Source organism: Aquila chrysaetos, chromosome 5 (assembly GCF_900496995.4).
Source record: "Aquila chrysaetos chrysaetos chromosome 5, bAquChr1.4, whole genome shotgun sequence".
Lineage (NCBI taxonomy): Eukaryota > Metazoa > Chordata > Aves > Accipitriformes > Accipitridae > Aquila > Aquila chrysaetos.
This window is the reverse complement of record NC_044008.1, coordinates 61,641,322-61,655,797: the sequence shown is the minus strand read 5'-3', so window position 1 is coordinate 61,655,797 and position 14,476 is coordinate 61,641,322. Positions and strand designations below refer to the sequence as shown.

At 60.2% G+C, this 14,476-nt stretch overlaps 1 protein-coding gene across 4 annotated transcripts in view; it reads right to left on the bottom strand.

The window, feature by feature from the left end:
• Window positions 1-1,021: 1,021 nt before the first annotated feature.
• The window catches only part of ZNF710 (zinc finger protein 710), a 33,946-nt gene continuing 20,491 nt past the window's right edge, over window positions 1,022-14,476 (bottom strand). For 2 of the 4 annotated variants that reach the window (XM_030014804.2, XM_030014802.2), the window contains exons 2-5: window positions 5,384-6,827; window positions 4,071-4,262; window positions 3,375-3,549; window positions 1,022-2,216 (exon numbers count right to left, since the gene is read on the bottom strand). In XM_030014804.2, the coding sequence (XP_029870664.1) occupies window positions 2,044-2,216; window positions 3,375-3,549; window positions 4,071-4,262; window positions 5,384-6,799 (1,956 nt within the window). In that variant the 5' untranslated portion in view covers window positions 6,800-6,827 and the 3' untranslated portion in view covers window positions 1,022-2,043. Of the gene's footprint in view, window positions 2,217-3,374; window positions 3,550-4,070; window positions 4,263-5,383; window positions 6,828-7,426; window positions 7,512-14,476 lie in introns of those variants that run through there. The other 2 variants (XM_030014803.2, XM_041123650.1) reach the window with 2 other exon arrangements.

Below are 14,476 nucleotides of genomic sequence, written 5' to 3'. Positions count from 1 at the left end.
CAGCAGCTAAAGAATTTGCATTTATTAGAATTATTGCTAAACAACTCTTCAAACTGAGGCGATAAAAAAAGAACTAAAACACAGCAGGGCTTTGCACAAGGGGCGGCTGAATGCTCTGCGTACGCGATGGGGGACGCCAGGGAGCCACGCAGCTGCCAGCATGAGACCCCCTCACCTCATCCTGCAGGGCAAAGCCTGGTGCTGCAGCTGCCCAGGGCTGCCTCCCGGCAGCAACGAGGACCCCCTCGGCTCGGCCTCACCAGCCCGTCCTCCCCCAGCACGGGGGTGGGGGGAACGCATGTCGCAGCTATTTGGTAATGGGACTGAGGTAGCATGGGGGGGGGGCGGCACTGCCGCACTGCAGGAGGGCAGCCGGGCTGCCCAACGCTGTCCCCATCCTGCCCTGAGGCTGGAGGAAGTTGCGGGGGGGAAGGTGATGGCAAGGCTGGGGGGCGCCTTGCCTTGCTGGGTGCTGGAGGGCTGAGTGGTGCCACCCCCCAGAGCCAGGCTGGGGCTTTTGGGGATAGGGCAGATACTGGCCTGCCCTGGGGAGTGTGGTGGGACCTGCGCCTACGGGGGAGGTCAGCTTAGGGGTCCTGGAACCTGTGCCAATGCCCCAGGTCCTGAGCCTGCTGCAGCCTCCCAGGAGGTACCGGTGCCTGCCGGTACCCTGCCTGGCCCTGGGCATGCTCAGGGAGCAATGCTGCTGGTGCTGCTTGGCCCCCTGCCCCACGGCAGGGAGGGTGGACAGCCAGGACGGTGGTCCCAGACCCAGTACTGCCCCAGCTCCTTTCTCCCTCCACCACAGCACCTGGGAGCAGAGGAGGCAACCCCCCCATCCCAAGGGCTGTGCGTCCCAAGCAAAAGCCTTTTCCTGAGCCCCACAGCAGCTCAGGGGGGCGAGGAGTGGGTGCTGGCAGTGCAAAGAGCAGCTGCAGTTTGTTAGCATAGCCCTCAGCCCCCCCACCCGAGCACCATTGCAGCCCCCACTGCTCTTCACGTACAGACCACACACGTTACACAGGTTTACAAAGCACATTGGTTGAAGGAAACTGAACTCAGTGAAAAGATAAATCCAACCACGCGGCACATCTGAAAAAAATAAATTACTTTCAAAATACCATCATTTGCTCAAGTTGAACAGGGTTTACCTTCCTTTAAATACACTGCTCACTACAGCTGCTCTATACCCAGAGCTGCTGCTTCCTCTGAGCTTTGCCATTAGTTTGTAAGAAAATATTCTGTTTTGTATGTGCCCCGTGGCCTCGCGCAGGTTGCCACAGCTTTGCCCGTGCCAGCTCGCAGCTGGTGCCAAAGCAAGTGGGACAGCTCTCGCCTGTCTGGGAGACGGGGAAGAGCAAGAAATGCAAACCCACCTCCTCCCGTGGGCAGAGGGGCTTCTGCCCCACGGGGCACTGGGAGGGGGGAGCAGGGGGCCAGCTGGGCTGCAGCCCCAGCACAGCCATGGGGGAGGACCCAGGAGGTAGAATAATTAGTAATGCTCATCATCTTCTGGGACGTGCCTTCCCCTGCCTGCAGCTTCAAGTGCACTGGACGCTGAAGTACAGGCAAGGGTGAAGACAGAGGCAAGGTCCCGGCTTGCCACCGTGCGGTGGGGTGGGCAGGCAGGCAGGAGCAGAGCGAAGGGAGGTCAGCAGTGGGCAAGAGAGCTGCAGACAACTGGTGCACAGCCCGGTGCTCCCTCTCTGGGGGTGGTAGGGAAGGACCGCAGTGAAGGAGAGAGCTCCACTGGGGCTCTGCAAGGGTCTGGCAGCAGCTTGCAGCTGAGCCCTCGCTGCACCAGTTCGGTGTGCCTGTGGCAGGCAGCGACCGCCGCCCTGTGCCACCTCCAGCCTCTGCTCCTGCCTTCGCCCCGGCAAAGGTTTTTGGACATCCCTGTTTTCTCCTTCACCAAGCTCAGCTGGAGCCCCCCTTCTCCAGGGGTGGTGGTGCAGGTCTGGTTGGGTGCCACAGCCTGCTGGCAGCAGCTCCTCTTACCATGCAAAGTCCATACAGGCCCCTGGCAGCCTCCTCCAGCCTCGGCTACAACATGTTGTAGTACGCCATCTCCTTCATGGCCTGCTCGGTCAGGGCATGCTCATCCGGAGGGTTGCCCACCCCCCCGTAGCCATAAGAGTTCTCCTCCTCGAAGTCGTCCATATCCTGCTGCCCGTCCAGCTCAGCATGGTCAGCCCCGGCCAGGTCCATCATGGGATCTAGGATTTAGCACAGGGACACCTGATGATAGACATGCATGAAGGTCCAAGGGCCAACAGCACCCATCCTCCCTGGGCAGCTCAGGTTTAGAGCCCAAAGCTCCCCAGGAGCTACAGCTCTGCTCAAGCCAGGCCACTTGTGGGGGGCTCTCAACTCAGAGGATCCTCAGCCACACACCGCAGCAGGGATGGGTTGCCGGCAGAGCGCTGCCAGAGCAGAAAGCTGCCATTCGTGTGCTTGCCCCTGACCAGTGCCTGTGCCAGATGCAGGGGTCTGCAGCATCCATCCCACCACGAGGGAGGAGAGGACGGCAGCGCAGGAAAGGCATCCTCCCAGCGCTGTCCCTGCACTTGCACTCCCTGCCTGCATCGCGGTGCTGGATGCTGGCTGAGGCTTGGCTGGGCTGGGAGTTGTCTAAGGTGGGGAGGAAGAGAAAAGGGCAGGAACGGGGGATCCTGCTGGGTCCCCCAGGACATGTTCAAAGCAGGTTTGAGCTGCTGGGGAACCCGAGGGGATGAAACAGCCAGAGCTTGTCTCCAGCTCTGTCCGTACGAAGCAGGGGTGATCCTGCCACAAGACTGCTGATGGAGCATCTGTACTGATGCTGTGCAGAAACCTGCAGCAGGAGCATCTCCCATCCCCGCAGGGTGCCTTTGGGCAGGTGCAGAAGGGGCAGCAGGGGCAAAACCAGCAAGATTTACCCCTCCCACCCTGCAAAACCCTTTGACCAAGATCACAGTCATCACATCACCAGAGGGCACCGTCCTGTCCAGAGAAGCCAAAGCCTGAATGGCTCCTTGAGGAGCTATTTAACTATTTATTTTTTTTTAAATGAAGTTTATTTATTTGTATTTGTACCAAGTTTATTAAGCTTATTCCAGCTCCTGCTTGGTACCTTTCCATGGAGGGCACGTGCTTGGCTGGGGAGACAGCGTTGTCACCACAGGGCACTGGCAAGACAAGCAAGCCAAGGGCAGCCCTCAGGCTACAGGACGTGAGCTTGCCGAAAGGTGCTTGCCAGAGCCGCCACGGCATGGCCCAGCTCCCGAAGCAAAGAGCTGAGAGCCGGGTGCTCCCAGGAGTGGCCACAGCAGGGAAGACCACAGCACCCAGTCTGCAATGGGGAGTGCCAGGTACTGGCCGCAGCCTGCACCTACCTTGGCTGTCCAGGCTGATGTCCATCACCCCATGCTTGACCTTCATGTGCCGGCTCAGGTTGCCCTTCAGGTTGAACTTGCTGGAGCAGTAGGGACACTTGAAGGGCTTGCTCCCTGCGTGCAGGTGCATGTGGCCCAGCAGGTTGTACATGCGGTTGAAGGACTTCCCGCAGACCTGTAGACAGCGTTCCTGGAGTCAGCAAGGGCTCTCCCGCTGCCACCCCCAGCAAAGGGTCACAGCGGCAGGCGCTCGCCTGCGATGGCCGGTGCTGCCACAGGGACATGTGCTTTTCAGAGCAGACCTTGCTCCTGGGGTCCCCCATTGCTCCCACCAACTTCTAAGAGTAATGGGGCCGCTTCCCTCCTCCCTGGCTGCGGTGGGAGGCCTCAGGGATGTTGTGCTGGTATTGCTGGGAACTCCAGCAGATCTAGCGCTGGTCAGAGAGAGGTACTAATTGTCCTTCTCTGTTAGCGGTGCCCACACCCTGCCGGCAGCAGCTGCTCTCTGCTGCGCAGCTCTGAGCAGACACGTCAGGATGAGCTGTTTGCCCAAGCGAACAGAGGGAGGCATCACAAAACTGCTTTCCTGTGACTGAGGGCTCAACCCAGCCTGGCTGGGTTTCTCCTGAGTGCAGCACACCAGGGCCTGAGCTAACCACCCCAGATCTGCTAACCTCCCCGGACCCCCGACGGTACCTTGCATTTGAATGGCTTCACCGGTGAGTGCACAATCATGTGGGTCTTGAGCGTCTGCTTCTGCACAAACGTCTTGAAGCAGATGTGGCACTGGTAGGGACGGACGCTGGTGTGGATCAGCATGTGCCGCTTCATGTTGGCCTGCAGGGTGAACTCCCGCCCGCACACCTCGCACTTGAACTCCTTCACGCCCTGCAAGGGGTTCGGAGAGCCGTGACCATGGGGCAGAGCCAAGACCTGGGCGCAGAGCAGCAGCAGGCAGAGCTCTGCCTGCAGCGGTGGGGGCCAGCGCACAGAGGTGCCAGGGCGGCTCCGGGGTTTCTGACCAGACCCTGCAGGAGCTGGGGACACAAGAGTGGTGCCCGGCATGGTGCAGAGCAGGGACCTGCGCTCCCCAAGGGGCATGGGAGAGGGTCCTCGCACCAAGCTGAGCTTCAGGCACTGTCAGCAGGCTGGACTGCAGGAACTGGGCAGGGGGAGATTTACCCTCAGCTCATCTCACCTTCCCGAGAGTCTCCTGCTCCACTCTCCCTGCCCCTCCTGCAAACGCACAGCGGGCACTACAGAGAGCCTGTGCCATCCCCACACTGCCCCGGGGGGCAATTCCCCCTGCATGGTCCTGCAGCAGGCAGGATCCTGCCTCGCTCCCAGATACCATCGTCTCACCCGCCCTGGAAATGCATTTGCAGCACTTGGAAAACCCAGTATTAGGTCAGTGCTGCTGGAGTGAGAGCAGCTCTGCAAAGTGGTGTCTACAGGAAGGAGCTGGCTGGGGAGCGCAGCCACCATACGGTGGCCGACCCGGCACAGGTACATTTGAGAGCCCTGCCCAAGCCTGGCAGCATGCAGGAGGTGGGCTGCAGGGAGCATGGCTGGATGGGCTCTGTGAGCCCAGCTGTGAGATCCAGCTCTGCTCCCTGGCTCAGGTCAGTTGCTTCCCCTTGAAATAACCCCTGGAAAAGAGCAAACCCCTCACTCGCAGCCCGCTGGGAGGGGCTGCGGCAGGTCTCCCAAGTCACCCTGCCACAGCACCCGCAGTAGGTCTGGAACCTCCCTCCCTGAGGATGGAGACCCCCAGGAAGAAAGGAGGCCCTGCTCATAACAATGCCCTTTCACTGCTAATCAATGACCCCTAGCAAATGCCAACCATGGGCACCGCTGCCCACCCACACCACCCATTTCCCAGGGCTGGCCAGGACTCTGGGGCACTGGGACACCCCTCTGCCCCAGCACCCACATCCAGAACTGGCACACCTCCTCTGGGCATGGCAAGGGCAGCACCCCTCAGGTGCCCGACGTGCCCCAGCCCCTACCTTGTGCGTGAGGGAGTGCTGCTTGAGATGGTGGATCTGGCTGAACTCCATCCCGCACTCAGTGCAGACGAACGGCCGGACATTCTGGTGCTTCAGCATGTGGTTCTGCAGCTGGCTGCGGTAGTGGAAGGACTTGCTGCACTCCAGGCACTGGTACAGCGTGGGGCCCTGGTGCGTGGAGAGGTGCCGCTTCAGCTGGGTGAGCGTGGAGAAGTCCAGCCCGCACTCCACGCAGACGTGGCAGCGGCCGCTCTCGTGCTTCACCTCGTGTGCCTTCAGCTCGCTGGGGTAGGCGAAGCCCCGGCCGCAGAAGCGGCAGCTGTAGGGCTTGATGTCAGTGTGCAGCAGCATGTGCCGCTTCAGGTGGCTGGTCTGGGTGAAGGCCTTACTGCACACCTCGCACTTGTGGGGCCGCGTGCCCTGGTGGGTCAGCAGGTGGGTCTGCAGGTGGCTGGGCTGCTTGAAGAGCTTGTTGCAGTGCGGACAGGAGTGGGGCTTGATGCCATTGTGGCCCAGGATGTGGGTCACCAGGTTGTACTTGGAGGTGTAGGACTTCTCACACATGCGGCACTGCCAGCGCTTCTGGCGGTCTCCTGCCTCCACCAGGTAGGAGTCATCGATCTGCACGTTGATGTCCAGCCGGTCCAGCTGCGCCTTCTTGTTGCGCTCGCTGGTGGCACCCGCCGCCTCTGCATCCAGCTCCCCCGGCTCCTGCCAGGTGAAGCCCTGCTCGCTCTTCACCTGCTCAGGGGACACTGGCGCAGGGGCCTCTGCCTCTCCAGGGGACGGGGCACCAGCCTCAAAGGCGCATTCGGTCTGCAGGGTCCCCACGGTGCCACCATCCGCCGCACCGGCAGGGTCAGGGCCCCCGAGGCGGCACTCGGTGCCCTCCAGCTCCTGGCGCACGTGCCGGCGCAGGTGCCGCAGGCGCCGGGGCTTCCTGCTGAAGGCACCGAGGTCGATCATCTTCATGGCGCTGCTCTGCACCGTCTGCTCCTGGCTGGGGTCCTGGAGGGGGGGCGGGCGTCTGCGCTGCCGCTCACCCTCCTCGTCCCCAGGGACGGACACTTCGTACAGCACCTCGTCCTCCGCCTCTGCCTTCTCGCACTTGACCTTGGGCACCAGCCTCACGGGAGGCCGCTTCCTCCTCCGGGCGTGCTTCTCCAGGGAGGACTCTGCCTCCAAGGCATCCTCCTCCTGCCCATCCCCTGGTGCCTGCCCCTCGCCCTCCGGCTCCCCGGGCTCCACCGCAGCAGGGTCCGGCAGCTTCCCTCCCAGCCCTGGGAAGAAGCCGGAGGGACTGACAGTGGCCCCAAGCAGCTCATTCTCAGACACCAAGCCCAGAACCGCAGCCTGCGCCAGGGACAGCACCACCACTGCGTCCGTCTGGGTCCCGCACTCAGTGAAGCGATCCATCTCTTGCCGCCTGCCTACGCTGTCATGGCTGGGGAGGGAGAGAGACAGCCATTAGCCCTCCCGGCATGCCTGCCACCACACAGCCGCCAGGGATGCTGCTCTGTGAGGGGCTCATTCCAGCCATCACCCCTTTCCTTATCTCCATCCCCAGCAAACCCCAGACTGACACAGGTGTTGCCAGTGTGGGTCCCTGGCACCACACACCCCAGGACATGGGGGCAGCATGGCCTCAGGGGTCTCAGCTGCAGGGGCAGACCAGGGAGCCAGGCTGTGGAGGGGAAGTTTGACTCTGTGTCCACTGTCAGCCTTTCTGGCCAGGCTATTGAACCCCGAGACTGAGGTCTGGCTCCTCGTGTGTCCCAGAGCTCCCTGGCAGCAATTCCTGGGGACAGCCACCTGTGCAGTTTGGGGACCAGTCAAGAAACGTGAACATGCTGCTCTATTCTGTGCTCCTTGCAAGGAGCGAGAAGCAGCAATGAAGGGCACAGGGAGCTCAAGGAACCAAAGCCCAAACTCTCCTCGTTGGGAGCATCTAGAAAGCAGTCAAGCTGTCAGGCTCACAAGCCCAAGTGAAGTGTGTGGCAGAGACTCTGCTTGGCTCAGTGCCGGTGCCTTTGGCACACTCACCTGTGGGGGTCCGAGCATCACTGCAGCACAGGAGGCTGCTTGGGGTCTGGGCGTGCTGGCCCAGGGCAGGCTGTGCTGGTACCCCCCTGAACCCCCTCACTGCTCTGACTTCCCCTGCCCCACGACAGCCAGGCTCCAGCTTCACCTTCCCTCCCTGGCCCATCCCTCTCACCTCACAGCTCCCTCTCATCACCATGGCAAGCACCTCCTCTCCCCTTTGCTTTTATTAACACCTTTCAGCGGCAATCCTTTGTCCCAGCAATAAGCACGCCAGGTTCCAGCAGTATTTCTTCAGGTTTTATAAGTGGTTTGTTTCCATTTTTCCAGCCTCCCTCCTACTGCAGCACTACTGACCAGCACAGCCTGCTTACACAGCTACGAAGTCACTTGTCAGAAGAGGGCTACAGAGTCAGTTAAAATCCCTGTAAAAGCCACAGTTCTCCAGGGCCCCGATACAAACACAGACAAGCAGCAGGCAATGCCCCCCCAGGCTGCAAAGGTTTAAGAGTCCTCTCCCTCCCCCATTGCCCCCCATCTCTGAGGTGGCCCCCAAGTGTTCATGCCCATATCAGCTCTGGGGTGGCAGGCACCACGTGCCCAAGTTACACTGGGAAGAGGCACAGGACATGGACACAGTCAGAGTGGGACTGACCCAACACCAGTGCCACCCTGGGGCACACAGCAAATGGACCACAACAGGTTTATCACCGCTCAGAGACACATCCCCACCGCCCTCCAGGAGGGCTCACGACAGGGTTCTGCAGGACTCCAGTTCCAACACTGTGCTATTTAACTACCCATCCATTTTCAGGAAAAAAGTCAGATAACTGCTCAGGGATGACACACGCAGTGATGCTCATTTGTGCAGGGAGGAGCATATCACCATGGGACTCACCGGCAGGACAGCCTGCCTGGGCATGCTGGCACCACAAGATCCTGTGAGCAAGTCACCCTGATAGAAATGAAGGGAGACCACAAGGAGAGGGATGAGGGCGCAGACATGGCTCCAGGGTGCGAGGCAGCAGCCTGGACCTGTGAGTGATGTGGAGCCTCCAGCACCCAGGTAGGCAACCTGCAGGAGCGTGCCAGAGCCCGCTGGAGAGGTGGCGCAAGAGGAGCTGCTCCAGCACTGCTGTTTTCTGCATCTGATGCTGGTGACAGCTGGGGGAAAGACGATGGTGGAGCTCACATGGGAGCAGCGCATGGTGCCAGTCAGTTTGGGAAATATTGACTTGAAAGGTCAGGTAGACACCAACCAGCTTTGACTAGAAGGACAAATGACCTTTGGTGGAGAAGAAAGGAGCAGTAAGCAAGCACAGGGGAGCACACTGGGAGATCACGGCGATGGCATGGTATCACCACCAGGTACATGTGGGACCACAGCAAACTCACAGGGTTGCAGTTTCAGCAGCAAGTCAAAAGACAAATGAGCAGAAAACTCCACTTTCGCATCATGCCTACAGGCAGTCACCACCAGCCTCACCCAGCAGCTGCCAGGCCACTGGTGCTGGGTCTGCAGCAGTGCCAGGCGCGGAGCACCCCGGGGACAGCAGCTCTGCTCCTGAGCCTGAGACAAACCAGGAGCTCCCTGTGCTCTGGTGGTCTCTGGGGTCCCACCAGCCTGGAGAGCAGAGCACGGGGCACGTCCCCACTGAAGTGATGTGACCGGCATAGGAACAGCCGCAGGGAGGGATGAGGCCCTTCTGAAGATCCGGCATTCCTCACCAGGTGGACAGAGCCTGCACCTGCCCCACCAGCACCAGCCCTTTTAGGAGAATTCAGGGGCAGCTGGCCAGCAATCCGAGGAATTGCTGCCATAAACAACCTGGCAATCTGGGATAGCAAAGCACAGAGGAGCTGCTGCACCGAGTGGGGCAGGCACCACTGCGCCTTGGGGATGCAGTTTTGCCATCCATCCCCAGATCCCTCCAGTTGGTGACCACAGGTTCCTTGGCAATTCAGGCTGGAAAACAGGGAGGGGAGACCATCAGACAAAGCAAAACAGAGCAAAATGAGAAGCAGGCGAGATGTAAAGGCACAGGCAGGTCTGCCAGCAGAGCAGCCCACTGGTAGGCTGGGGAAAGACACACCGGCTGCCAAAACACTCCCTTCAGCTGGAGGGTCGTTCATGCATTTTGTTTTGCAAGTATTAAAACAACACTTTGAGAACATCCTCAAGCTCAGCTTGCTCGTGCTCAGGGGTCCGACAGCCCTGTACCCACCCCAGAGAGGAAGGGTCAGGGTCCTGGAGGGAGGCAGAGCCCTGAGCAGCAGTGCCAAACTCCCCCAGGCCAAGCCAGCCCAGGACCCCCATTGATGGGGTGCAGCCCAGGGCCCCCAGCAGCCCTGGGGCAGCTGGCGAGGATGGGCAAGGAGGTGCTTGGAGAGCTGCCACCAGATGAAAGCAAGGAGGCTGCTGCTTCCTCCTGCGGTGAAGAACGTTCTCCTAAATATAATTACTTCTGCAGCTACAACAAAGAGAAATCCTATGGGGGAGGTAAAACAGGAATAAACTCTAAACCAGATTATGTTGCAGTCCCAGGAGCACCTGCATGGCATGAGAGGCAATCGTGGGCTAAAGAACCACTCTCTGCCTGGAGAAACCTCGTTTTACCAGCTTATCATCCGCACGGTTCTCACTGTGGCACCCACACGGCCTCCACTCTGTGTCCCACCAGCAGCTTGCCAGCCAGGCCAGTTACAGGCTGCAGGGATGAGGAGCGCTGGCCAGAGCACACTGGCCTCTCCCACTGCAAACACACCACTGCAGGCAAAGCCACCACCAGCTGCCTGCTCTTGCTGGTTCCTGCACGGCCCTGAAGAATCTGTCCTGTGCGTGCTCTCACGCCGGCTCTGTGCCCACCGAAACACCAGGTCACAGCACACACATCCCTCTGGGGAAAGGGAAGTGATGGGGAAGGGGAAAAGAACCGGCACGAAAACAGGAAGAGCTAGAGAAGGGGAGAGACACCGACTGCGCGGGGTCAGCTGCCTGGGGGCTCAGGCTGCGCGGGCTGCTCAGCCCCCGCTGCCCTGGATCCAGCCACAGGATCGGGCACCCTCAACCCAGGGTCTGATGCTCCCGGCGAGGGGACCCTCCCGAGGCTGAGCGTGTGACCTGCCAGCACGGCCAGGGAAGAGGAGATGCTCAGGGCGGGGAGGGGGAAGTGGGCCCTGGTGCCTGCGTGGACACTGCTGTCCCCAGCCCTCTGTCCCCTAGCTCCAACCGCCTCTGCCCTGGCATGGCAGCCGGGCCCTTTGCCAGCAGCTCCAGCACCCTCTGGCCATGGCTCCCAGCACCCTCTGGCTGCTCCCCTCGCTCGGGCAGGGGAAAGGGCCCAGCTGAGCACCTCTGCCTGCATGGGCATCCCTTCCCCATGGCAGCCAGGAGGGAGACGGGCTGTACGGAGCCACCGGCCAGAGAGTGGGATCTGGGGAGGCTGCCGGCCAGAAATGGAGGGGAGACCAGGCAAGGGGGGCGGCCTCAGCCCCTCGCACCTCCAGCCCCCGGCACGGAGCCGGGGAGAAACCCTGCGGAACCGGGCAGAGAGGAGATGGAGGAGGATGGGGGGGGAGGAGGAGGAAGAGGATGGGGGGAGGAGGATGGGGAGGAGATGGGGGAGGGGGAGTGCGGAGGCAGCGAAACAAAGCGAGGAGCGAGGGAGGGCGGTGGCAGGAGGAGGAGGAGGGGTGGGAGGAAGGATGGGGAGGAAGATGAGGAGGAAGAGGAGGGAGCAGCCGGCACGCACAGCCCGGCCCCGGGCCCCCCCCCCGGCCGGCCGCTACCCCCGCCCCGGGACCCCCGCGCCCGGGAGACTCCCGGGGGGTCCGGGCTGACCATCGCCCGGGCAGCCGCGGTGCGAGGGCGCGCTGCTGTTGTTGTTGTTGTCATCCTCCTCCTCCTACCCGGGGGGGGGGCCCTGCCTCGGCTCGCCACTCCCTGTCCCCGCCAGGGAAAACAGCCCAAGGCAAGGCACCCCCACACAGACACCCCCGCCAGCTCGCAAGGGCTGGAGCAAGTCCCGCTTTCCTGCTCAAACTTCCCCAACCGGCAGCGGGCCCGTCCATCGCCACTGAGCACCCACCCCGGCCCGCGTTGCGAGCCGGGTCCCAAGCGGACACCGGCCAGAGGCTTGGGTGACAGGCAGCGCAAGGCCAGGGCTCTGGGGCGGCCGGAGGCGAGTGGCAGCTTCCCAGAAGGAGCGTGCGAGCAGTGCCGCTGCCTTGGCGGATCTGCTAATGTAATTCTTGCTGGAGTTGAGGAAGCTGAAATCAAGAGCCTGCTCCTCAGGGTCTCAGCCCAGACAGGGAAGCTGGGGGTCCCTCTGCTCTGCCCTGGTGAGTGGGAAGCAGGGAAGGCCTTCCAATTTGGTCTTGGATTTTGTTTTCCTCCTTGGTTTGGGGCACAGTTGCTATTTCCACATACACTGGATGTCTCTTCCAGTCCCATTAAGATCTCACTTTTCCCAAGGATTTCTCCACAGCCACTTATACAGGACGATAAGCACCCACACGCCGCCTCCTGCAGCAGCATGTTGTTAGCCCAGCTCCCAGCTGGGGACGGGAGGGCACTGCCAGATCCTGCTCCCCATGGCAGGTGCCAGTAAGCACTGTGCAAGGGCAACGCAAGGGCAACACAGGACCTGGACAGCCCCACAGCCAGCTGGCAGCCTCCAGGAGATGAGAGGGGAGAAGGGACACGAGATTGGACCCAACTGTTCTCCCCAAATCTCCAGCACTGCAGAGGGGTCAGCTGGACCACCCAGCACACCTCCGGGTCTCTGCCCCCGAGTACGAGCACCACAAGAGAAGGAAGCTGAAAGAATGACACATCCACATACACTCCCGAGACCAGCGCCGATATGTTTTAAGAACAACCACCCTAAACCAGAGGCTTTTAGAAGAAAGTAAATGGTGGATTCCTACTCCGGGGCACTCCGAGAAAGCGGACGAGCTCCGCTCCTTTGGGCCCTCAATACAAAAATAAAAGCCTTGTGTTACACAAATCGCTCTTCACACTTTTTTATCGAGCGCACAAGCCCTGGTACATGAGAAATGGAGCTTTGCTATTCAAGAGAGCAAGGCCACAACAACTCGGCAGAACTGCTGCTGCAGCTGCACAAACACCGCAGGGAGAGAAGTGGGGAATGGGACAGACGCTTTTGTTTCACTTCTCACTCTCACTTCCCCGTTCAGCCTTCTCCAGTCTTGCAGAGCGGGCTGGAAACACTGTTTCCCAACACAGTGGCAAGTAACAGTGGGTCACGTATTTCAATTCCCCCAGGAAACACCCTGACACCCCGGGGGGTGCAGAGCACCGCCTAAACCTCTGCTCCCCAGGGAGCCGCTTCCAATCTTGCTCAAGAAGCCAAAGCAGCGGCCTCAGAGGGCCTCTGGTCCAGCGCTGCAGCTGAGCACAGACCTGCCACAGCCAGTCCCACATGAAGCAATCGCTCCTGGGTGAAGCCAGGCAATGCACGCCCAGGGCTGAAGCACGCGGAGCACCCAGATGCTGGGCAGAGGCTTGTGCAGCACTTGCACACCTGAACCCAAAACCCAGCCAGAGCTCTCAGCCTCCCGAGAAATCCCAGAGAGATCCCTGTGCAGGACCCCTCCACAGCCCCGGCACAGCAGCGACCAGGCTGCCGGAGGAGCCAAGGGCTGGTGACCGCGGCCGCTTTCCCCCTCACAGGCCCACAGCTGGGGCAGTGCAGCAGAAGGAACTCGCCCTGGCAGCACCCGCTCAGTCCTGACCCACCTCAGCTGCACGAGAAGGGGCAGGGGGAAGGCAAATAAGCACAAATACATTGTCCCTCCTGGTGCCGACAAAATACCACCAGCTGAGCTGTTAAAGACTCATCTCTCCAAAACTGGGGACTCAGGAGCTGCAGCACCACAGCAGAAAGACCCATGGGCAGCAGGGCACAGACGAGAGAGGATTCTGCTGGTCCATCCTGGCAAAGCAACAGTCCCAGCGTTGCTCCAGTGCCAGAGCACCAGGCTGGGTCTCCAGGAGCTGTAAGATGCTCTAACAAGTAAACTCCATCCCTCTGCAGAAAAGGAGACTGTCAGGAGCCTTACAAAGGGCCATACTGCCTTGATAATGCCCCTAGAAAATAAGTAGAGTCTGGCCAGCAAACAGGACATGCCCTTTCTTCTGCCCAAGGGGGACACGCAGGCTGAGTGGGGAAGGTGGGCTACAGGCACACGACCCCAGAGGCAAGCTAGCAGGTTAAGAGTAAGAGGAGGAGTTGGGCAAATCCCCCTCTCCCCCATCTTCCACCCCACAAAGAGCAAACGATGCCAGGCTGAACCTTAAACTGAACTCCCCTTGTGCTTTCCCACCCCAGTCCTGCAAACATCTCCTCCTGCCTTCATGCCCACCATCCCTGTGGTCCTGCACTGACCTCCCCCATCTGTACTCCAGGTTCTTGTGCAATCCAAGATCTGGCTTTCTTTTCCATACCCACAAACTGAACATTTCAGTAACTATTAATCATTCCAAAGCTTGATTTGGAGCAGAGCTCTGTGCCGCACTGGCCAGCAGCGTCCTGCTCCCCTCAGACAGATGGGAGACACTTGTGCAGGAGTTGTGCTGCTGACTTCTGGTTGTGACCCTGTTAGTTCTCCCTCCCATCTTTCAGCTCTGCACCAGGCACAAGCTGCTCGCCTTTTAAGCCCTTTCTCATCCTATCTCTTCTTGCTTGCCAACAAACAAATGCACCAGCAATGACAAATTTCACCACCCCATTTTTCAACATATTCACAACTTTTCAGGGAAAAAAACCTATGCAAAAATCTGCTACTACACCGATTTCTTTCCATCTCTTCCTAGAGCACACCCATGCCTTGCCGACACCCAGCAGCAATGGGGCAGCTCCAGCAAGGCACCCATGTCTTTGTGCTCTTCTGCTTACCTGCTTGCCCCATCCTTCCCTTCGACTGTCTGTTTTCTGGGGGCGAAGTCTGTTATCTATTTCGCTACATACAACGCCAAGATCCGTTTTTGAGGAAGAGTTGCAAGTATTACTGTAAAAAGGCACATGCACG